The following is a 24,056-nucleotide window of genomic DNA, read 5'->3' as shown; positions in this document are numbered from 1 at the left end:
GCTCCCCCAGCCAGAGCTGGGTCTTTAAAAATGCTCTTTTCTTTTCCTTGTCTGGCCGAGAAAGGGAAGGGGTAAACGGGAGAAAATGAGGCATGGAAGGGCTGGGGAAGGAGCCTCAGCGCTACAGTATACGGTTGAGACTTTGCTGTTATCCGTGGCAGCGCCGGTTTCTGTTGGGGGGCCCTGGGGTCGGGACTGCGATTCCAGTCAGAAAGCACAGGCGCCAAGCACCTAGTACACCCGTCAGCCATTTTCCGAAACTAGTCTCCCTTAGTAACCCCGCCCGAGTGCGTACGCAAGAAAGGGGGGGCGGGACTTATTGTGAGGGCCTCACTCCGGAAACCGCACCCTCGGAGGCGTCCCACCGTCGAGGATTCACAAAACGCGGAGCCAGATTTAACAGTCGGCGGCGAAAGCGCGCACTCGAACGCCAATCAGAGCGGAAGGAGGGGGAAGCTCCTGAAGGGTACTTTGCATATCTAGCAATGATTGGTGGAGTTCTCTCTTCTTTTTGCTATTGGCTAGACAGCCTTCTTCCTCCCACCCACTTGCCGTTTGTCTAGGTACTTGTGATTGGCTCCTCCCCGGTGGTGGTGGGAGGGGCAAGGTTTTGGGGATTTCTCATCGTAGATTGGTGGATTTGAGCATCTAGCGTCGTCTTCTCGGGGAAGGAGACCGTCCCATCCTCTCCCTGTCCCGTCTCCCGACCCGTACGCTTTTCCTCAACTCGCGCGCACGAATGGTTAAAAAAAAAAAAAAAAAGGGTGTGAGGCTCGAGCCCGCCAGCCAGGCCTCCAGCACCTAGCGCGCGCCCTCAGCGAGGACCCGCGCGAGCTGCCCGTGACGCTGCCTGCGCTGTTTGAAACTGCAGAACCCGTTAGGATCTTGGGGAAACTACCGTTCCAGCTGGTTCTCGAGCCCGTGCGTACCAGGGGGGCGAGCGGCGGTCGCGAGGCGGCTCCTGCCTTTCGCGTCTATGCAGCGTGGAGACTAGAACCGGCACTTTCGAAGGACGCCACCTCCAATCGCAGTGCTGGCGCGGGCGGAGGCTAAAACACGGGGGTCCTGAGAGTGAGGAAAACGCGCCAAGTTCCCCTCGGTGGTGGAGTGGGAAAGACCCTAGCGGTTCAGGCGCTGGGCCAACGGGGCTACTTCTGGTGCTCCTTGCCATCCCGGGGCGGGGGCGGGCGGGGGCGGGCGCCGCTCCCGGGATGTAGTTGGTGCCCGCGCAGGGCAGGACCGAGCGGCAGCCCGGGTTCCCGCTCTTGAGAGCGAATGGTCACTCCCCTGTGGGGAGGGCGATCCGGCCAGCTTTTCCTTGGGTCCGGGGCCCCCGGGGCCCCGGGCAGGGTCTCACCTGTCGCACCCACACCCATCCCGGCTCTACTCGGGGCGTCACCGCCGCGGACCTCGCTTTGGGCCATGACCAGGTAAGGGAGGGCCTGGGGAGGAGGGGCCGGAGCTTGGGCGCCGAGGCAAGTTCGGCCGGCTCCCGAGGGGCTCTGCCCTGGGACCCCGGTGTTGGCGCCGCGGGGGAGACGCCAGGACCACTTGGCTGCGACGCCCTTGCCGAGCTGCCAGCCGAAAGGGCACCGGTGTGTGTGTGGGGGCGGGGGGGCAGGGTGCGTCTCCTGCAGCCGCAGGGGTTCGGGGAGGCAGGTGCGGGCTGGGCGTAAATAGGCCAGCTCCGCGGGCGAGGGGGGCCAGAGTCTCCACCGCCACCGGCCAACCTCCCGCCGGGCCCGGGCCGTGTCTCACGGGCACGCACGGCAGCACAGCTTAGTCTCTCCACTTTTGTGTTCCCGGAGTGGTGCGGGGTCTGGAGCAAGTGTTTCCACTCACGTTGTCCAGTGTCGGGAACTGACAAATTTTATCGCGCACTCTTGAGTATTTCTAGAAGTATTTAGAAGGCCACGTGTTTTAAACCTTTGTCGAGGATGCTATCCTTAATTGTTTTACGTTTTTCCTGAAAAATTGGAATTAAGTCTTGTCGTCTTGTAAAGGGAAAAACTTAAAACTAATTTAGAAACTGAATGTTCATACTGTCATTTATTTGTTCAAGAGCAGTTAATGCTCGATTTGTTGTTTTCTGCGAAATTTGATTTAGACTTAAGGAAAGCCAGGAGCAAGAAGTGGTGTAACATACGGCACCTGGTAAAAATGTGACATTGTCAGTGATGTCAAATGTGAGTGATTTGAGGGAGCCAGGAGGGTTTATTGCTTAGGATTTATCCGTTATTTCAACTGCGTCCTCAATTTTTTTCTAATATGTACTTAAATCCAGTTAGAGAATACACTTTCCATTATATCTAAGAATTGGCTCCCAAGAAAAACCTTTGACAAGAATCGTTAATGCTTAGAGATCCCTGACAACTTGGTGCAAGCTGGTTTATTTTCGTGATAGCTTTCCATCAGTAGCATTAAGTGGCTAGGAGGGTAAATTGAGTTGGAGGGGGGATGGGGAAATTGGTCAACTTTCCAGTTACTTCTGAGTTGTCTCAAAAATGTGGTTTCACTACTGAGTTCAAAGTTGCGAATTCCCAGATCAGCGGCAGCCGATCTTAATTATGAAATGGTTATTAGTAAGCATTAGTTTATTATTGTGTTAGCTTATTAGTAAAGATGGAGTTTGAGTGAATTTTGTTAGTTTATCTATTCCTTCTATTACTGTGTATTTGAAAGTCATTGTCGAGCTTTTGTGCTCTAATATTCCACTCAGATAATTTCCCCCCAGATATCTTAATGAAAGTAGGATGGGTGTAAAAAATAACTATCACAAGTACTGCTAGAGTTTTCTTTTCCATTCAGAAGTTTTAACAAGTTAAAAAAAAGGTTGCAAAAGTCAAAATCATATTTTTTCTACTCTGAGCAGCATTAAAAAAATTTATAGTTTTTTAAAAAGTGCTTGGAAAATCAGTAATGTTTTGTGTTTAGTGCGTAAAAAGTGGTCTGCACAAAGTGCAGCAATTCTTTACACCACTATCCCAGCTACACGTTTTATTACTTTTCACTCAAGTTTTTAGGTATAACTGAACATCAGATGTATGCCTTTGCTTATGTGCAATTATATTTTAATTAGGAGTATAGCTGACACGTAACTTTATATTAGTTTCAGGTGTACAGCATAGTAACTTGTGCATATTACACCTTAAAGAAGCTTTTTTAAAGAATTCATTTCATGGGGGCGCCTGGGTGGCTCAGTGGGTTAAAGCCACTGCCTTCCGCTCAGGTTATGATCCCAGCGTCTTGGGATCATCGGGCTCTCTGCTCAGCAGGGAGCCTGCTTCCTCCCTTCTCTCTCCGCCTGCCTCTCTGCCTACTTGTGATCTGTCTGTCAAATAAATAAATAAAATCTTTAAAAAAAAAAAAGAATTCATTTCATGTATTCATATTAATAGAGACCTTGGAAGGAAGACTCATTCACTCTGAGCACTGTTGTCTTCCCATTCATCCCTTTCTCTTTCTCCCCTTGTACTTAAGAATTAGAGATGGTTGTTGCTCAGTGTTTTCTGAATAAGCTAAAATAAAAATTAACTTTTTACTCAAGACTACTTTACTGTAGATGTACTAACATGGGGTTATTTTGTGATGTGACCCTTAATCTAGTAGACTTAATGAAAGTTCAGTATCTCATATTTTTTCTTGTTTAGGAAAGTTAAGGACAAATGGCAAAGCGCCTTCATTTAAGCAGTAAGCATCGAGTGCCTTTTATTGGCTAAGAAATGGGTTTTCAAATGTGAAGTTCTAATTAGTTCCATTCCTTAGTAAATTTTCAAAATTAATGATTTTATATTTCCAGCAGATAAACTGAAAAGTAATGAAATCTCTCTGCGATTAGCAGATATGATTGATTACAACATCCTTGTATAAATTAATTCTTGTCAACTCCTTGGGATTTGAAGAGAAAATGCCTGGTGTCATACCTACTGAAAGTAATGGGCTTTCAAGAGGTAGCCCATCAAAGAAAAACAGACTTTCCTTGAAGTTTTTTCAGAAAAAGGAAACTAAGAGAGCCTTGGATTTCACAGAGTCTCAAGAAAATGAAGAAAAGGCTTCTGAATATAGAGGATCTGAAATGTATGTATCTTATTTTAAGTCTGTTTCTGTATTTTAAAAATTCCATTATCAGTGAAGCAGCAGTGAACTTTGATATCTCCAGACATTCTGACCTGATAGTCTCTGAAGGCAAAAACACACAGTAGTGAGACAAACATATTAGCTAATCAGATTTATTCGGAGGACTGTGTGTTGGCTAAATTATCTTTCAATTCAAACTTGTTCATAGTATAACACATTCTGTGTAAAGGGTAAAGAAATACGTGTGTGTGTGGTTCAGAAGACTTAACAGTTCTTGAGATATTTAAACTTTAGTCATTCCTAATAGGTATGAATTATCAAACCTGTTGTATAGTTGCCAATTTAAGATAAATTTAAAAGTAAGAAATGCTTTGATGTAAATAAATCCTTCAGTGACTGAGATCTTAACAAAATGGAATACTTTAATACCATTGTTCTAGTTGTAGTCTATACTAGGTCATTATTCAACAAATAGATGCACTGCTGTATGACTAAACTGGATTTGGTCTTGTGTAATTTCCTAATATTTACCAATAATCAGTTTAGGGGGTGTGACTCTTATGTTTAAAACACTTTGAGGGGCTAGAATAGTAAACAGCAGCTGTAAAATAAAAATGCTGTGAGGACCTACTATTTGTTAAAGTGAGGTAAAAGAATTATAAACTTGAACAATTCGTTTTAAAGTGAAGGACAACTCTGTGATTCTCTTTAATAGACCCTTACCTTTTAATTTTTTTAACAGAACCTCATTTAGGTATACTGCCTCTCCTAGATACTGTCATAGCTTATTCCCAGGTTTTTATTGAGAGTTAGACTACTCTTTTTTTTTTTAAAGATTTTATTTATTTGACAGAGAGACACAGCGAGAGAGGGAACACAAGCAGGGGGAGCAGGAGAGGGAGAAGCAGGCTTCCTGCTAAGCAGGGCCCTGGGCCATGACCTGAGCTGAAGGCCGACGCTTAACGACTGAGCCACCCAGGCTCCCAAGAGTTAGACTACTTTTAAAAATGTCATGTAGCGGGGCGCCTGGGTGGCTCAGTGGGTTAAAGCCTCTGCCTTCGGCTCAGGTCATGATCCCAGGGTCCTGGGTTCCAGCCCCGCATCGGGCTCTGCTCAGCATGGAGCCTGCTTCCTCCTTTCTCTGCCTGCCTCTCTGCCTACTTTTGATCTCTGTCAAATAAATAAATAAAATCTTTTAAAAAAAAAAAAGTCATGTAGGGTTTATTAATCACAGTACCTATTCAATTTTCTACTCTTTAAAATGGGATTAACAGCTTCATGATGGAATCCTTTAGAGGCTTGTTGTGTATGATATTTTTTTTTTTTTTTTTAAAGATTTTATTTATTTATTTGACAGACAGATCACAAGTAGGCAGAGAGGCAGGCAGAGAGAGAAGGGAGGAAGCAGGCTCCCCGGTGAGCAGAGAGCCCGATGCGGGGCTCGATCCCAGGACGCTGGGATCATGACCTGAGCCGAAGGCAGCGGCTTTAACCCACTGAGCCACCCAGGCGCCCCGTGTATGATATTTTTAAAGTGCTTGTAAAACTTTTATTCTGGGTAGGTAGCAATATTTACACCTGTACAGATTTTTTCTCCTCAAGTGTCAACTGAATAAAGTCCACGTGCTTTTCAGCTCATCCAACTTTTGGGAAAAGACAATCTAAGGAGGTATTATTTCCACTTTGTTTAAGATACTACACTTCATAAAACCTTTCTCTGCTCTATACTTAATAGTGATCAAGTTGTTCCTGCAGCACAGTCCTCACCTATAAACTGTGAGAAGAGAGAAAACTTGTTACCATTTGTGGGACTGAATAATCTCGGCAATACTTGTTATCTTAATAGTATACTTCAGGTAAATTGATGGTTTTGCTATATAATAAAGCTTTAGTAGGCAAAGCATGATGTCATATTTAATGTTCTGAGAATTTCAGATTATTGGGAGTATTTTAATTGTCCATATGTCTTTGCCTTTGATTGTAAATAAACTAGAATGGGCTAAAGTAATGATTCTAAATTGCATGTTACCAGCTTCCTTTGGGGTGAGAGAAAGTAATACATTAGATGAAATTGGGATAACAAAATTGAATTGACTTTGGTTAATTGGAAGATGCCAAACCCTTAGTTTTTGTGCTTGATTCCTAGTGCTCTGGTGATAAGAATTTTAACCTTTGGAACTCTGCTTTATGTTGTACCCTATAACCATAAGTCTTAGTAGTATGTGCCCAGCCTCAGTGCTTTGATGCCAGGGGGTAGACAGTTGGCTACAATGATGAAATAGAAAACAATTTTTTTGATATGTTAATCACAGAATTTTAATTAATGCACATTTAAAAGTGCTCTACCAAAAATGCAGATAAACACTCAGACACTCTTGTTTTTTATAGGTATTATATTTTTGTCCTGGTTTTAAATCTGGAGTGAAGCACTTATTTAACATTATTTCAAGGAAGAAGGAAGCCCTAAAAGATGAAACCAATCAAAAAGATAAGGTAAAAAAAGAATATATAAAAAGTAAAGTAGTGGAAATTCACTTGCTTAGAAATGAAAAAGTAATAGATACAGAGAAGATCTGGGAGGAGAACTGAGAAATTTCTCAGTATCCTTTGTTTTCAGAAAGGCTTTTTCCCCCATTCTTGTAGGTTAGCTAACTACATTATCCCCTTTTACAATGTCTTCTCCTGCCCTATAGTTATTGCTTACGCATAAACACTGTCATTTATATGCCATTTATATTTATATGTCATTTATATTTATATGGTAAACCAACAGTTTACCATACCATTGTACCATCTGTTACTTAACCTACTGTTTTCAAGTAGTCACTTTTAAAATTTAAGTAAATATAAAGCAGCCTTGGACTTAGTCAGAAAACCATTCTCTTCCAAACAAAGTAATCAAAAAATACTCTTAAAATTTTTTAATTTATTTGTATACCTCTGCAAAATTAGTGTTAATAATGAAATGAAATTTAGCAAAGCTAATATTGGCTAGTGAGAAAAAGAAAAGGGGGAACAAACTTAATTTGTTTAATGGTTTGTGGGTTTCTTTTTTGACAGGGAAATTGCAAAGAAGATTCTTTGGCAAGTTATGAACTCATATGCAGCTTACAGTCCTTGATCATTTCAGTTGAACAGCTTCAGGCTAGCTTTCTCTTAAATCCAGAGAAATACACTGACGAACTTGCTACTCAGCCAAGGCGACTGCTTAACACACTCAGGTATAGCCTTTAATAAAACTTTAGGATTCCGTGTTAGCAACTTATTGCTCTCTTTGGAGGAGAGTGATATATGAGGGAATAAAGGGCAAGGAAAACAGAAACTACAGATCTACTCCCTAGTATCTCAGAAGCTCTGGAGATTAGACATTCCTTTGGTAAGTTTGGTATAAATAAATTCATTAGATCTGAATCGGTAGGAGGCTTTTTATAGTCTTTATTCATTCTTTTTTTTTTTTTTTTTAACTTATTTGACAGAGTTCACAAGCAGGCAGAGAGAGAGGAGGAAGCAGGCTCCCTGCTGAGCAGAGAGCCTGATGCGGGGCTCGATCCCAGGACCCTGGGATCATGACCTGAGCCAAAGGCAGAGGCTTTAACCCACTGAGCCACCCAGGCGCCCCGTCTTTATTCGTTCTTATTTATAAAGTGAATATTCATACATTTTTCTGTAGAAATAGTAGTTTGTTTAATTATGGGATACTGTCCTGTCATGTTGGTGAAAAATCTTTGTTAAGTGCTATATTTTTGATCTGAAAATTACTGAATTTCTCAAATATATTTGGTCCTAAGAAATTTCAGATTAGGAATTAAAGGTTTTTATTCAGAATATATTATGCATAAGAACTGTAAATTGCAAATATCCTAGTTTTGTTGTATGGACTTGCAGAACTATTAACTGGATTAGATTTCTTTTTTGTTTGTTTGTTTAGAAAGAGGGAGACCATGAGCAGGGAGAGAGGGAGAGGAAGCCTCCCGGCTGAGCAGAGAACCCTGAGCAGAGAACCCGGTGTGGGGCTTGATGAATGGAAGGCAGATGCTTAATCGACTAAGCCACCCAGACATCCCTCTTTGTATTGTCTTAAGTGAAACTTTATCCAATATATAAAATAGTTTTATCTGTATGTTATAGGGTAAATCTTTAGTTTAAGAATAGACCTAGGGTGGGGCACCTGGCTGGCTTAGTTGGTAGAGTAGGCATCCATTACTCTAGGGGTTTTGAGTTTGAGCTTTGTGTTGGGTGTGTGAGTAAAAAAAAAAACCAAAAAAAACAAAAAAAAAAAACAGGGTGTAAATACAGTGTTCTGTGTTTGTTGATGAGCAGGGTAGTATAGCATGCTGGCCAAGAGCAGGTTTGAATCCTGGCTTTGAGCAAGCTGCCTTATCTGAATCAGGGTGATAGTAGTACTTACCTTATAGGATTATTGTTAGAATTATGTTTTATATATCTAACATAAACATCTTGAGTAAAACCTGGTATATGGTAAACTATATGTATACGAGCTGTTACTAGTATTTAGAAGAGGATAAAAGTATTTGTGGTAAAATTTATTTTTACTTTTATAAGTTTAGGTAAGTTTCAAATTAGCTGACTAAAAGTTAAGATTTTTAAAATAATTTGATATCCCTCTAAAGGAATTAATTTCTCTATAGAAAGGGTTTTTGTATTCTATCTTTAAAACTAGAATAGATGAAATGGAAATTTTTATTTATAGGGAACTCAACCCTATGTATGAAGGATATCTACAGCATGATGCACAGGAAGTATTACAGTGTATTTTGGGAAACATTCAAGAAACATGCCAACTCCTAAAAAAAGAAGAAGTAAAAAATGTGGTAGAATTATCTACTAAGGTAGAAGAAAAACCTCATCAGAAAGAGGAAATGAGTGGTATTAACAGCATAGAGATGGACAACCTGAGGCATTCTGAAGACTATAAAGAAAAACTTGCAAAAGGAAATGGGAAAAGAAAAAATGACACTGAATTTGGTAACATGAAGAAAAAAGTTAAAGTATCCAAGGAACACCAGTCATTGGAAGAGAACCAGAGACAAACCAGATCAAAAAGGAAAGCTACCGGTGATACATTAGAGATTCCTTCTAAAATAATCCCCAAGTATGTTTCTGAAAATGAAAGTGCAAGACCCTCACAAAAGAAATCAAGAGTTAAAATAAATTGGTTAAAGCCTGCAGCTAAGCAACCCAGCATTCTTTCTAAATTCTGTAGTCTGGGGAAAATAACAACCAACCAGGGATCCAAAGGACAGTTGAAAGAAAATGAATATGATCTTGAAGAGGACTTGGGGAAGTGTGAAAATGATAACACAACTAATGGTTGTGAACTTGAGTCTCCAGGGAATAATGTTAAGCCCGTTAATGTTAATGAAGTTAAGCCCATAAACAAAGGTCAGTATAATTTATTCTTAGACTTTGATAGGTAGGAGGATTAAGAGCTGCAGAACTGTAATGTTCTTAGATACATGTACAATGTAAATCTGCTTCGGGTTTTAAGAGGAAATTTTAACAACATGAATTATGTTTTAAACACTGCTTAGATGTGTGTGTATAAATCTTATTAATCTTAAGGTGATGTTAATGTAGGGTAATGTTAATTTATGGTTTGTAAACAAGGAGTTTGATATATTTTAATGGAGAATTATTTTACCTCCTTCTGAAAGCAGTACTTGGTAATAAACTTGATCAATTGCATTTAATGAAATACATTTTTAGAGAACTTTAGTAGTTATACTGTACTCGAACTGGATTTCTACCTAGTTTCATGCAGATCTCACAAATATGTGTAGTATTGACATGGTTAAGGGTTTTACCAACAGTATTGTACTTCTTTGGGGTTATTCCTATAGGAATGTCTTTGGGAAGGGAATTAAAATGACATAGTTTTGAAGATGAATTATAGTTATCTTTACAGGGAATTTAGAGTTCATGAGTAAAGCACCTCTTAATGCTAATAATAAGCAAGTTTACGCTGTAATTGAACTATTGGTTATGTGGGCTATGCTGAAAAGTACCCCCCCCCCCTTTTTTTTAGGTGCAGAGCAAATTGGTTTTGAGCTAGTAGAGAAATTATTTCAAGGTCAGCTGGTATTGAGGACTCGTTGCTTAGAATGTGAAAGTTTAACAGAAAGAAGAGAAGATTTTCAGGACATCAGTGTACCAGTACAAGAAGATGAACTTTCCAAAGTAGAGGAGAGTTCTGAAAGTAAGCAGAATTGGAGTCTTGTATGGACTTGAGTTGATCATGGAATAAGCAGTTTTCTTTAACGAAACACGGTCTAATAGTAGCTTGTATAATTATTGGGGAAAAAGAGCTGGCTTTTAGTTGTCTTTGGTGTAATAAAGTCTTTCTGCTCATATAGATTCACTTGTTAATAGCATTTGGTAGATTGTTGGCATCTTTATTTTGATGTGTGTAGTGGGAAAATGAAATGCGTTAATTACTTTTGGGTATCTTAGTCTTTGAGCTACATATCTGAGCCACTGTTTAGTATAAAACAACAAAAAGTAGGGAAAGGATATGGGAAGTAATCAGAAGACTGGCTTTACCTGTTCAGATACCGGAAATTAATAGCTGAACTAAAGCCTGTGTCTTAACACTCAGAAAGTAGGTTATTCTCATTTTGCTGTCCCTATCACCTCAATACTTTGGCTTCTCAAATATAAATATTTAAAAAATATATATACTGTTGAGGATGAACTTAAAAGTTTCTGAAATTCAAAGGAATGTTTTTATCATTTAAAAGGATTAGTCAATTGAAACTGCATGCTAATTTTGAATATGGAACGTGTTTAATTTTTAAACGTCTGAGAGGTTTTCATTTGTGAGTGAAAGGAATTCTCTCATGTAGTTTCTCCAGAGCCAAAAACAGAAATGAAGACCCTGAGATGGGCAATTTCACAGTTTGCTTCAGTGGAGAGGATTGTAGGAGAAGATAAATATTTCTGTGAAAATTGTCATCATTATACTGAAGCCGAACGAAGTCTTTTGTTTGACAAAATGCCTGAAGTTATAACTATTCATTTGAAGTGCTTTGCTGCTAGTGGCTTGGAGTGAGTATTATAAATAAAAGCTATATGAAAAAAATGAGCTGCTATAAGAAGTTTTGTTCAAAATACTATAATAGTAACAAAAAAGCGTAATAGCATAATATAAACTACTGAAATGAAGTAATTTATAAAGATTACCTTAGAAAAGTCTGTTCTGTTTTTAAGAGTTAACTTATAAAAATGCATCATTTTAAATCCTTTTGGTGTGAATACATATTCTAGGATTTCTTCCCACATCTTTTAATCTTCATTCCTTATTACAAACAGTTTCAAGTTGAATTGATTAAAGCAGCAAGATTTTATATAACTTTTTTTTTTTGAGGGGAGAAAAAGGCAAGATTGTTTCATTTTCAAGGTAAGCCAGGAGTCAAACTAGTTGTTTGAAGAATGAGAGATTCTCTTCTTGTTGAAAATTTAAGTATCTTCATGACATATATACATGTTAATGAATTGTTTGAAATTATGAGAGCTTCCCACTAGCTCTCTACACACTTTATTATGCCTGAAGATGACACTTAGTGCCTTCTTTCTGTGGACAATTTCTTTGCTACTATTTATTTTTGTTTCCAAATTTTGGTAGCGAAAGCCTCCACATTAAAATTACTTACTAAACTATAAAGGATTTTGAAGTTAAAATGGCATTTAAAAAACTGATTTTCTCATTGTACAAAATTAGAAAAGTAAAGAATATGAAAGGGAGAATGCCATATATCCTTCACAGAAACAGCTGAATATTAGCACTTATTTCAATTTTTCTTTGTGTACATTTAAGTATACAAAATTAGAGTCTGGTTTTTATGTTTGTAATAAGCACTAAATATGAAGGGTCATTCAGACATCTACTTGGTTTCACATTTGGGGGTAAAACTGAATATATATAAAGTGGAATTGCAGAAAACTTTTTTTTTTTTTCTTTCCTTCCAAAGGTTTGATTGTTATGGTGGTGGACTTTCCAAGATCAACACTCCTTTACTGACACCTCTTAAACTGTCATTAGAAGAATGGAGCACAAAGCCAACCAACGACAGCTATGGATTATTTGCAGTTGTGATGCACAGTGGCATTACCATCAGTAGTGGGCATTACACTGCTTCTGTTAAAGTCACCGACCTTAACAGTTTAGAGCTAGATAAGGGAAATTTTGTGATCGACCAAATGTGTGAAATAGGTAAGCCAGAACCATTGAATGAGGAGGAAGCAAGGGGTGTGGTTGAAAATTATGATGAAGAAGTGTCAATTAGAGTCAGTGGAAATACACAGCCAAGTAAAGTTTTGAACAAAAAAAATGTAGAAGCTATTGGACTTCTCGGAGGACAAAAGAGCAAAGCAGATTATGAGCTATACAACAAAGCATCTAATCCTGATAAAGTTGCCAGTACAGCATTTGCTGAAAATAGAAATTCTGAGACTAACAATACTAATGGGACCCATGAATTTGATACAAACAAGGAATCCAGTGACCAAACTGGCATTAACTTTAGTGGATTTGAGAACAAAATTTCATATGTAGTGCAAAGCTTAAAGGAGTATGAGGGGAAGTGGTTACTTTTTGATGATTCTGAAGTAAAAGTTACAGAAGAGAAGGACTTTTTGAATTCTCTTTCCCCTTCTACATCTCCTACATCTACTCCTTATTTGCTATTTTATAAGAAATTATAGAGTGAGTATTTTCCTTATGTATATATTAAACAGACCTGGACAAAAGCTGGTAAAGTTGATTACATCAAAGAGTCTAGCTTATCTTTTGAAGCTATTGGATATTATTGGTCTCTCTAGGTTTTTATATAGTGAAATTTGAATTACTGAAAACCATGTTAATTTTTAGAATTCATTTCTCATAGTAGAGACTAGTGATGCATTAGCTTCTGGAAACAAACTTGTATAGGTTCTTAATTGAATTATTCAAATGGGAAGCATTTAAACACTTTTGAATTTACACCTATCTTTGTGTTTGCTTTTTAAAATAAAGTGCTCGTATTTGTATCTCCATATTTTGGAGTAATTATATGATGTTTATAGGTCCTGTGGTTTTTCAGCTAAGAAGCAGAATCTCATTCAGTACATTTAGTTTTATAAGTCATGAAGCCAAATCTTTAATGGGTTGTATTTAGAGGCACAAAGTCTGGAATATGTGTGTATTCACAGTAGTGTATATTTTGTGCCTTGAATCACTTTGAAAAGTGTCTCAGAAAACCTGGACAGCTAGTCCCCTTCTATCTTCACAAGAATTTTATATGTATTTATGAAAATGATTCTGTATTCTAGTGAATCTTCTTGGGCATGGACTAATTTGTATCTCTTCATAGTCATATTCTGCACGATCTGTATATATAGTATATCAAATTTAGAGGTGTGACCTTAAATTTAACTTTTTTTTAAAAACCGGGAGGTCAATAAAATTTAAACTGCTTAACAACTATGTATACAACTCAAATTTTTTTACTTGCATATTTTTTAATAATTATAGCTGAGTTCTCGTAAGAAAATGTATGTGTATGTATAATATGCATATATACACACACATACCTAGAAGAGAATAAACATGCATAATTACCTTTAATAATACTGTGACAGTTGGAGGTGAAGAGATTTTTCAAATAGGAGAAACTGCTTAGTCCATCCATGTTGTCATACTTAAGTTTATAGTAAAAACTGCTGCATTCTAGTAGTCCTTTAAAGTAGACATAACTTTATGGAATCCGTAAAGATGATGCTTTGTGCACACACAAAAATGTTAAGTTTTCATTCTAAATGTATATTAAATTGGTAAATGATCAGTTACCTTATGGCTTAAGACATTAAAAAAATCTGAAGAATATATAATGCCATTAGAGTAACACTTTTATACCCCCATTTCAACAAATAAGAGTACCTGTCAACTAATAAATTAGTCACACAGTTAAATCATGTCTTCTGTTCTTCCACAGGATGGTGTGATATAAAATGTCATGGTTCTCACCTCATTCTACATTCAGAATCACTAATGGAACTTTTAAAAAGAAACAGCCCTGAACACTACCTTTAAGTTTCTGATAGAGTAAGAATCATTAATGGAACTTTTAAAATGCAAAAGCCCTGAACACTACTCATAAGCTTCTGATGGAGTAGTTCCAGGATATAGCCTGGGTCTCATACTCAAGAGATAGCCAAGAACTATTGGTATAGATTCTTGATATGAGAAAGTTTTAAGAAAACTGAAGCATGTGGAAAGTAAGGAAGTGTTTGGTATCATACCATTGTTCTCAGAGGAAGCCTGTTTTTATTCAAGTCAGAAAACTATTGCACGGTAATTAAATCACAATTATATAAATTCTAGAGTTCTTGATACTGTCACTGAGATTTATGCGAAATATTCCAAGCTCTTACATGATGTAATCTAGTAAGTAATGACCTAAGGATTACTTTATATTCTCTCCTTTATATATACCTCCCCCATCCCTTGCCCTTAAGAGGAGAGAGTATGTTACCTTATATTTGTTTTAATGAATTTCCATTCTTGACTCCTTGTATTTCCTTATTGTTCATGTGGATACTCTGTCCCCAAATTTGTTTTTGAGGTTATTCCTTTCTGACTCCAGTCTACCCCTTTCCGTCCAACACTGTTGACTCATCTGAAAAATCTTGTGCTTCAGTCTTTGGACTGATGTAGATAAGATGAATTTGAGATAATACTGCCAGTTATAAAGGTATAGGCTGCAGAAGGGTATCAACCATCCCCTACAGTCTCAGGAGAAGCAGACATTTTTGAGATCTTTTTTCATTATCAACTACAGAATGAAGGTACCATATTTAATCGGTTTTTAAGTGATTCATGTCATTGGTCAATAGATCAAAGGGACATATTAAAAATGATGCCTTTCTATAAGCTGTATTACTACACAAAGAAAAAACTGTTGAAAACACTTCCAAAACTCATTAATAGGTAGTTTTTTGGATAAACCTGGCCCAAAGTAATTGCAATAAATATTTTCAAAAGGATTTTTGCCTTAGTTTTTCATGTCAAAGTTACTTTAAATTAGTTCTTAATTTCAATTAAAACAGCTAATTTTACCTTTTACATACATAAAGTTTATATAGGTGTTAAAAAATAAAACTTTCCATTCAACTGGTAGATTAAAATCAAACACCAGCTCTCAGTGTCCTCCTTATGGTGATGTAAGATGACTCTAAAGTAGATTTCTAGTTTACCAGTTTAGATGACCAAACTCATAAAATGACTGGCTTGTTTAATTTGAAACACAGAAATCATTCACTAGTTGCTGAAAGTCATGAAGCTCATATTATTATCAGTGTAACAAGACTCAGAGTCAAAGATTAAGCTACTGTGACTGGTAGCAGCTATCCCAGTATTTAATCGTTATAGACAAAAGTTTCATCAGGTAAAGTTACTCTATAATTTATCCTAAATCCCTGTTTTGTTTTTTTTTTTGGTTTGTAAGTGGAAAATAACTTAGAAACCTGTTTTAAGACTTCACAAACCAGTTATCCATATCTATCTATACCCATTTATTCATTTAATTTTGGGCTCTTTGGCCCGTACAATGTCAATTTTCATTTTTAAAACTTTGCTAGTTTTGGGACTATTTCTTGAATCAACTCAAGATTCTCTGCTTTTGTCAATAAAAATTTTTAAAGTCTCACTCAGTAAAATTAGTGTAAACGTTCACATATTTAATAGTACCTTTAAAATAAGCATTACTACATTTAAAATGGTTCCAAAATGAATCTATAAATGGTAATATAAATTAAAAAATACAAACTTAAAGTAAATAAATTTAACATTAGCTATGGTATAAATAATAGTAAATGTATAGTGAGTCATTACTTTTGAGTCTTAAAAAAAGATAACAGCATATTACCAGAACATGAGAAACCATGGCCATGATTCTCAAACTTCAGTGATCTACATTTGATACTGTTTTGGCCACTGCATTCTTCAAAGAGCAGTAAATTAATGCTAGAATTTCCAGAATTAAGCCCCAAGTCCTGTTTTTCAATAAATCTTTTCACACTCAGTGTTGAATACATGGCTCTCTTTAAATGAGTAAGACAAGTACATTTATTTTAAAGATCCATTTTGCGCAGGCTCATCCGACTGAAGGAATCTCTGGGGAGAAAATGAAAGGATATAAGTATAAATAATTTTTGCATATTTCTTTAAACTATGCTTTACATACTTTCTGCAGAGCTATCTCAAAGTTTTGCCATCAGAGTTATTAACTTTCAAGTTACATGTCCATCCTATACATTCTGCTTTATATATTCTGGTTTTATAGATTAAAAGTATACTACAGTAACCACTTTGCCAAGTGCATTGACCATTTACTCATTTGTCCAACAGGTGTATTAGATATTGTGATGAAACAGGAGCAAAGGAATAGGGGAGAGATTTCAGGAAAAGATTTGTGATTATTAAAAAGAAATAGGCAGGTGCTGGTTATTTAAAATTTTAAATCCTAAGAGTTAAGCAGTTCTCAAACTCCTGGGCGTTAGGTCCTTTTTACACTTAAAAATTGAGGACCCAAGAAGCTTTGAAAGTGGATTCTACATTGATACTCACCATACTAGAAATTATTAAGGAAATTTTAATTATTTAATAAAATAACCCATTACATGTTACTATAAATAGCACTGTTTTTAAAAACTTGTAAGAATTTTAGGAGAGTGGCATTCTTATTAAATGTCTAGCTCATGGAAAGCCTAAATTCTCATATCTGTCTCTGCATTCAATCTTTCACAATATTCATATTGCATGTAGTCTCTGGAAAACTCTATGGTACTCTTAAGAATGAGAGTGAAAAACCTTTGGTAGAAACCTCACAGGGTTTCAGGGACACCCTTCCATGTGTTCCAAGGTCACACTTTGAGACCAACCATCTTAATAGCTTTTAAGCCTACTGCAAAATAATATTCCAGGTTATATTAATCAGCAAAATTCAGATTAAATGAAAATGCTATTTTCTAAGTTCTCAAGAAATTAACAGTGAAGAGGATAATGTTCTTCAATACCTCTTAATGTCTTTTTCTCTATTCTGAAACTGGTTTCTTTCAGTGTATCCTTCCTCCAATTAAGGTTAAACCCTGAGGCTTAGATCTCCAAGAAAAGTGAGGGCAGGTACAAAAAGATCATTTTTGAATCTCAAAGCTTGGTTTTCTGGTTCCAGAGAAAATACCAGCCTTGAAAGCTAGACACTGCTCACCACACCAGCAGCCCCCCCCCCCCACCAAAGTGTGTTCGTTAGTTCCAAAAGAATAATATTAAGAAAAGCTTGGGGGACTGACCATAACATAGATCACAGAGGAAGGCAAAACTCAGGATTACCGTGTTAAGGGAAAAACTCCTTTAGATTGGAATGATACAATGTTTCCACTAAAATGGGCTGCAAATTTGAAGGAAGCAAGACTAGCATTCCCAAAGGGCCTGATTATGTCAAGGACCCAGGACCTTGGACCAGTGAGTTAAGAGGAGGTGGGTAAAGGCAACAAGGAGGCAAAAATTCCAAAAAGACTGAAGGGAAGCACAAAGTAGAGGGGACTGGCATTGCTTCCCACTGAGAATTTTAAGAGGAAATGTATCAGTTATAGGATGGTGGATGCAAATGATATGTTGCCAGAGACAGGATTTTTTAATTTAAATTTTAGTTAACATACAGTGCAAATTGGTTTCTAGAGTAGAATTCAATGATTCATCACTTAAAATACCCAGTGCTCATCATAACAACTGCCATCTTTAATACCCATCCCCCATCCCCTCCATCAATCCTCGGTTTGTTCTCTATCCTTAAGAGAGACAGGAATTTAGAAAGGCCCCCGTCTCCCTCTGTTATTGTACAGCTACAACAATGCTCCATGTAGGGGACATGACCTACAGCAGGCACTTAGCAGACCTTCTTTGAATGCATGTGTGATTTTTTTTCTACATCACTGAAGAACAGGGACTAATTTCCAGATGATCAAATAGCTCATTTCACTTTTGTAGCATGTTATACCATGCATGTACATTCTATTTTCACATAAGCAACTTCAAAGGTCTTCCAGATATTAACTTACTAACAATGTAATAGCTTTACTGTTGTTAGTTCAAAGAAAAGGGTGGTAAAATATTCAGTGGTTATATGTATATTTGGATTTCAAAATGCAAAAAAAAGGCAGTTAAAGTTTAACAGTTATCATGCCCTCCCCAGAATTCAGGTGCTAACTGTTTTAACACTGTCCTTGGAAATTCACATGCCTAAAATTTAATTTCTACAACAACCTCTTAAAGATAAGTATTATTTTATTTCTCACAATTAGTGGAGAAAAATACTCAATGGGGCCACCTGCTTTAACACAAATATAGATGAACATACTGTAATACTATTTAATCTTAGGGCCAAGGAAAATGAGTATTTGGCTCTTGATACATTCTAGTAAATTCTGCCATATAAATAAAGTATAACAGGCCTAAAAGAAATAGTTTTAGGAGGCCAGACTATTGTGTCCTGGTTAGTATGCATATTTAACACAACTTTATTATTCTTTAGCACAACTTTATTATTCTCAAATTACAGAAAGAACTGACTTCTATCTTGAAGGTTGATTCATAACAGGGTTATTCATAACAGGCTAGTGAACTTCCTAGGTTTCAAGAGACAATATCTGAAACCATGTAATAAAATTTACACTAATTCATTATTATTGAACAATTCAAGCGGATTTCATTTTCCTAAAGATATCCAAAATAATAGGAAAAAATGAGCATACCTGTGGCAGGTGACAGGTAATACTGCCTTGTATAACTGAGGGATCTTTCTGTTTATCAGAGGCTGTAAGGCCTCTTTAAGGCGATGATAGTTTCTCTCCAGTTCCCTTTGATATTCCTTTTGATCAGGCCCAATTAGGCTCTTATTTTTTCTTAAGGCATCCTCACACCTAGGAAAAATAGTCTGTTACCGAAAGTTTTCTGCTGGCATAGTTTGAGAGCTGGATGCTACTACACATATTCACCATGATGATGTCATTCAGTTTTTCCGTGAACATTAAATATCCGCTCTTGGATTGGGGGTGAGGCAGGGGACAGAGATGAACTTGAGTTCTTTTACACTGACATTCACTTAACAGTCTTCATTTAATTAAAAATTATATATTTTTTAATGTTAAATCTTAAGTCATTTTCTCACATATCACCATCAGACTAAAAGCTCTTTAAGGGATTTTACCCTACTCATTCATGTACCAACAACGGCATCTGGCACAGTGGTTTGCCGATATTCGAATAAGCTGCTTAAATGAATAGTCCTTGATAACAATCCTTTGTCCAATTTATTCAGATATTTAAGAAAAAGAACCTGGACCCTAACAGATCAAGTAGTAGGATGTTAAACAATGTACACATAGCTCGCTGTTTCAAACACTTAACAGAAAAAAACCCCAAAAAACCAATGTACACATATCAATACTTAACAGAATTGCAGCTAAGTGATGTTCAGAGGAAAATGTATAGTCTTAATTTTTTTTTTTTTAAAGCTAAAAGCAAAGAGCTTAGCAACTGAAAAAGAACAGAACAAACCTGAAGTCAAATCACAATCTTTACATACAGAAAACAATCTGCAAATTCTACTAAACATCTTAAGAACAAGCAATCCCAGTGTAACACAATTATTCTACAGTATGGGGTGGTTGGGGGGGGAAGTGTATTTCTGAGATAGGAGTTGGAGAAGAGTCTCCAACTCCTATTTCAAGGCTGGGATACCAAAACCTAATGGAACTAAAAAGAAAAAAGTGTATTTTAATCTCCCCATAAACACAGTTGCAGAACTCCAACAAGCAAGACAATAGGAAACTGTTCCACCAATGTCACACATACCCCTTTGATAACACTCTAAAATTTGTCATGATGAAAATTCAGCATAACAAAAATAGGTGGGAACTTCTTTAACCTAATTCAAAGCATCTACAAAAAACCTGAAGAAAACACTATCCTCGATGGTGAGCATTTTATTTCCTTTTAAATCAGGAACAAGAAAGTGATGTCCTCTATCATACTGCTATCCAGAATAACATAGTACTGGAGCTTCAAAACATCACTGTCAAAAGGGGAAAAAAATTCTACAGATAAATTACTAGAATTAACAAGTGAGTCTGGCAATATCCTCATGTAAAAATATAGAATTCAACTGCACTCTGTACACCAGCAAACAAAATATAATTCTAAAAGATATTAACAAAAGCATAAAAGTATGAAATGCCAAGGAATAAAATCAAGATATGTAAAGCCTCTACAGAAAATCAAAATACTAAGAAAACAAAAGATCTAAGTAAATGAGAACTAGGTCACATTCACGGACTGGAAGAGTCAAGTTCTAAAGAAGCTCCAACTCTGCCAACTTATCTACAAATTCAGGTTATTAGTTTTAGGGGGGTAGAGAGGTGGAGGGAATGATAAATTGATTCTATAATTTATGTCAAAAGGAAAAGGGCCCAAAATAGTCCTTGAACAAAAGGTGAGAGAAACTGCTCTACTAGATATCAAAGCTGCAGTAATTAAGAGACCATGATATTGGCTCAAGGAGAGAGGAAGAAAACAATAGAAGACAAGATCGCAGAAACAGATGCATACCAACACGAGCACCTGATTTATAATAATATTTATTATACTTTATAATAATACCACAAAGCAGAAGAGAAAGGGCAATTTTTGAAATAAGTGGTGCTGTGTCAACTGGATATCCATATGGAAAAGAAATCTGACCCCAATTCACACCACAGTAAGTGATATCCAGATAATTATCAATTATCAGTATGGACAAAAGTCAAACTAATCCCCTTGAACCATACTCAAAAATCAACTGCAAGTGGATTTAAAAAAATAAAATAAGCCATTTTTGCCTTTTCCCCCTTTTGTTTAACCCATATTGAAATTTTAGAGATACCATTATATTGGGTTTTAGAAGTCAATATACACTACTACTATGACGGGGGCGCCTGGGTGGCTCAGTCAGTTAAGCGTCTGCCTTCAGCTCTGGTCATGATCCCTGAGTCCTCCTAGGATAGAGCCCTGCATCAGGCTCCTCGCTCTACAGAGAGCTTCTCTCCCTCCCTCTATTCTCCCTGTTTGTGTGTGCTCTGTCAAATAAATAAAATCTAAAAATAAAAATTACTACTACAACTTCACCCAAAAAGTAATCTAAGATTAAAAAAGCAGTAGTCATAAAGAAAAGGCTGAATCTTTTAGCTACATTAAAGAGCTTCTTAAAAAAAAAAGTGGTAAGCCCCAAATTCAGATATTTATGATACTTACAAATAAGTAAAAATAATAAATAAGTATATATCCAGATTATGTAAATACTCAAAAATCAGTAAGGAAAAGAATCCATTAGGAAAGCAAAGGACCTGATATGTAACTTTACAGAGAGGAAGGTGAAATGGCTAACAAACACATGATAAGATATTCGACCTCTTTGAAAAAGAGAAATGCAGGGGTGCCTGCGTGGCTCAGTGGGTTGAACCTCTGCCTTCAGCTCAGGTCATGGTCTTGGGGTCCTGGGATCAAGCCCTGCATCAGGCCCTCTGCTCAGCACGGAGCCTGCTCCCCCCCCCCTGCCTACTTGTGATTTCTCTCTCCATCAAATAAATAAATAAAATCTTAAAAAAAGAAAGAAATTCAAATTTAATCCATAATCCATAATCATACCCATCAAACTGGTAAAAGTTAAACCGTTAGAGAATACAAAGTAGCAGTATAGTTATATAGCAAGATGAACTCTCAAATACCGGTAAGATTTAAATTTGTCTTAAACACTTTGTTTTTAAGTTCTTTTTTTTTTTTTTAAAGATTTTATTTATTTGGCAGAGAGAGAAATCACAAGTAGACAGAGAGGCAGGCAGAGAGAGAGGAGGAAGTAGGTTCCCACTGAGCAGAGAGCGTGATGCGGGGCTCGATCCCAGGACCCTGAGATCAGGACCCAAGCGGAAGGCAGAGGCCCAATCCACTGGGCCACCCAGGCGCCCCATGTTTTTAAGTTCTTAAAAGTTTTTAATTTTAACTTCAGTATAGTTAACATATAGTTTTATATTGGTTTCAGGTGTACAATATAGTGATTCAACATAGTCTATACATTACTCAGTGCTGATCATGATAAATATACCCTTTAATCCTCCTCCCCTCTGGAAACCATCAGTTTGTTCTCTATAATTAAGAGTCTGTTTCTTGGTTTCCCTGTCTCCCTCCTTTTTTTCCCCTTTGCTTAATGGTTTCATTTCTTAAATCCCACATATGAGTGAAATCATGTTGTATCTGTCTTTTTCTGACCAACGTATTTCTCAGTGTTTTACTCTCTAGCTCCATCCATGTTGTTGCAAGTGCCAAGATTTCATTTTTTTATGGCTGAGTAATATTCCGGTGTGTGTGTGTGTGTGTATACACATATATATATACACACACACACACCATATACATATATATACACACACACACCCCACCTCTTCTTTATCTGTTCATCTATGAGCATTTGGGCTGCTTCCATAATTTGGCTAATGTAAATAATACTGCAATAAACACAGAGGTACATGTATCCCTCTGAATTAGTGTTTTTGTGTTTTTTTTGGGTAAATACCCAGTAGTGCAATTACTGCATCATAGGGTAGTTCTATTTTTAGCTTTCTGAGGAAACTCCATACTGTTTTCCATAATGGCTGCACCAGTTTGCATTCCCATCAGTAATGCACTAGAGTTCCTTTTTCTCCACATCATGGCAAATGGCTGTTGTTTCTTCTGTTGTTGATTTTAGCCATTCTGACAGTTGTGAGGTATAGTTTTTCATGTGTGTTTCCCTGATGGTGGTGATGATCATCTTTTCATGTGCCTGTCGGCCACCTGGATGTCTTCTTTGGAGAAATTCCTATTCATGTCTTCTGTCCATTTTTCAATTGGACTATTTGGGGTTTTTTGGGTGTTGAGTTGTATCATTTCTTTACATATTTTGGATACTTACCCTTTATCAGATACGTCATTTACAAATATCTCCTCCCATTCCACAGGTTGCCTTTAGTTTTTGTTGTTTCCTTTGCTGGTCAGAAATGTTTAATTTTAATGTGGTCCCAATAGTTTATTTTGTTTTTATTTCCCTTGCTTTAGGAGACTTATCTAGAAAAATGTTGCTATGATTGATGTCAAAGAAATTACTCTCTGTACTCTCTTCTAGGATTTTAATGGTTTCAGGTCTCACATTTAGGTCTTTTATCCATTTTGAGTTTATTTTTGTGTGTGGTGAAAAACAATGGTCCCGTTTCACTCTTCTGCATGTAGCTCTTGGGTTTTCCCAACGCCATTTGTTGAAGAGACTTCTTTCCATAGCATATTCTTTCCTCCTTGCTTAAGACTAACTGACCATATAATTGTGGGCTTATTTCTGGGTCTTCTATTCTGTTTCATTGATCTATGTGTTTACTTCTGTGCCAGTCCCATACTCTTCTGATTACTACAGCATTGTAATATAACTTGAGTCTGGAACTGTGATACCTCCAGTTTTGTTTTTCTTTTTCAAGACAGTTTTGACTATTTGGGGTCCTTTGTTGTTCCATACAAATTTTAGGATTATTTGTTCTAGTTCTGTGAAAAATGCTGTTGGTGAGTTGGAAAAGTGAGCAACTCTTGATCTCGAGGTCGTGAGTTGAAGGCACATGCTGGGTACAGAGATTACTTAAATATATAAAACTTTAAAAGAAACGTGGGTATTTTGGTAGAGACTGCAATAAATCTGTAAAATGCTTTGGGTAGCTTGTGTGTGTGTGTATGTGTGCGCGCTTCCATGAGCATTTCCTCTTTCCATTCCTTTGTATCAACTTCAATTTCTCTTATCAATGTTTTATAGTTTTCAGAGTACAGGTCTTTCACCTCTTTGGTTTATTCCTGGGTATTTTATTGTTTTTGGTGCAAC

At 37.1% G+C, this 24,056-nt stretch overlaps 2 protein-coding genes across 5 annotated transcripts in view; one reads left to right on the top strand and one right to left on the bottom strand.

Annotated features, from left to right (window-relative positions):
* Positions 1 to 597: 597 nt before the first annotated feature.
* On the top strand, positions 598 to 13,555 carry USP1 (ubiquitin specific peptidase 1). Of its 3 annotated transcripts, none has more exons than XM_080800314.1 (9): positions 598 to 1,430; positions 3,803 to 4,077; positions 5,813 to 5,933; positions 6,466 to 6,570; positions 7,138 to 7,298; positions 8,789 to 9,480; positions 10,124 to 10,294; positions 10,941 to 11,142; positions 12,066 to 13,555. In XM_080800314.1, the coding sequence occupies exons 2-9, from the start codon at positions 3,908 to 3,910 to the stop codon at positions 12,796 to 12,798; spliced, it is 2,355 nt and encodes a 784-aa protein (XP_080656440.1). In that variant the 5' UTR covers positions 598 to 1,430; positions 3,803 to 3,907; the 3' UTR covers positions 12,799 to 13,555. The 3 variants fall into 3 exon arrangements, with proteins under 3 accessions (XP_080656440.1, XP_080656441.1, XP_080656439.1); XM_080800315.1 differs by having other exon boundaries at positions 624 to 1,430; positions 3,842 to 4,077; XM_080800313.1 differs by having other exon boundaries at positions 624 to 1,430; positions 3,800 to 4,077.
* A 1,794-nt stretch (positions 13,556 to 15,349) lies between these two features.
* Positions 15,350 to 24,056, bottom strand: part of DOCK7 (dedicator of cytokinesis 7) — a 220,360-nt gene continuing 211,653 nt past the window's right edge. For both annotated transcript variants that reach the window (XM_080800321.1, XM_080800322.1), the window contains 2 exons: positions 18,883 to 19,050; positions 15,350 to 16,246 (listed from right to left, as the gene is read on the bottom strand). In XM_080800321.1, the coding sequence (XP_080656447.1) occupies positions 16,204 to 16,246; positions 18,883 to 19,050 (211 nt within the window). In that variant the 3' untranslated portion in view covers positions 15,350 to 16,203. The remainder of the gene's footprint in view (positions 16,247 to 18,882; positions 19,051 to 24,056) is intronic.

This window comes from Martes martes, assembly GCF_963455335.1.
Source record: "Martes martes genome assembly, chromosome: 4".
NCBI classification, from domain to species: domain Eukaryota; kingdom Metazoa; phylum Chordata; class Mammalia; order Carnivora; family Mustelidae; genus Martes; species Martes martes.
The sequence above is the reverse complement of the archived record's forward strand: the minus strand, read 5'-3'. Positions and strand labels throughout refer to the sequence as shown.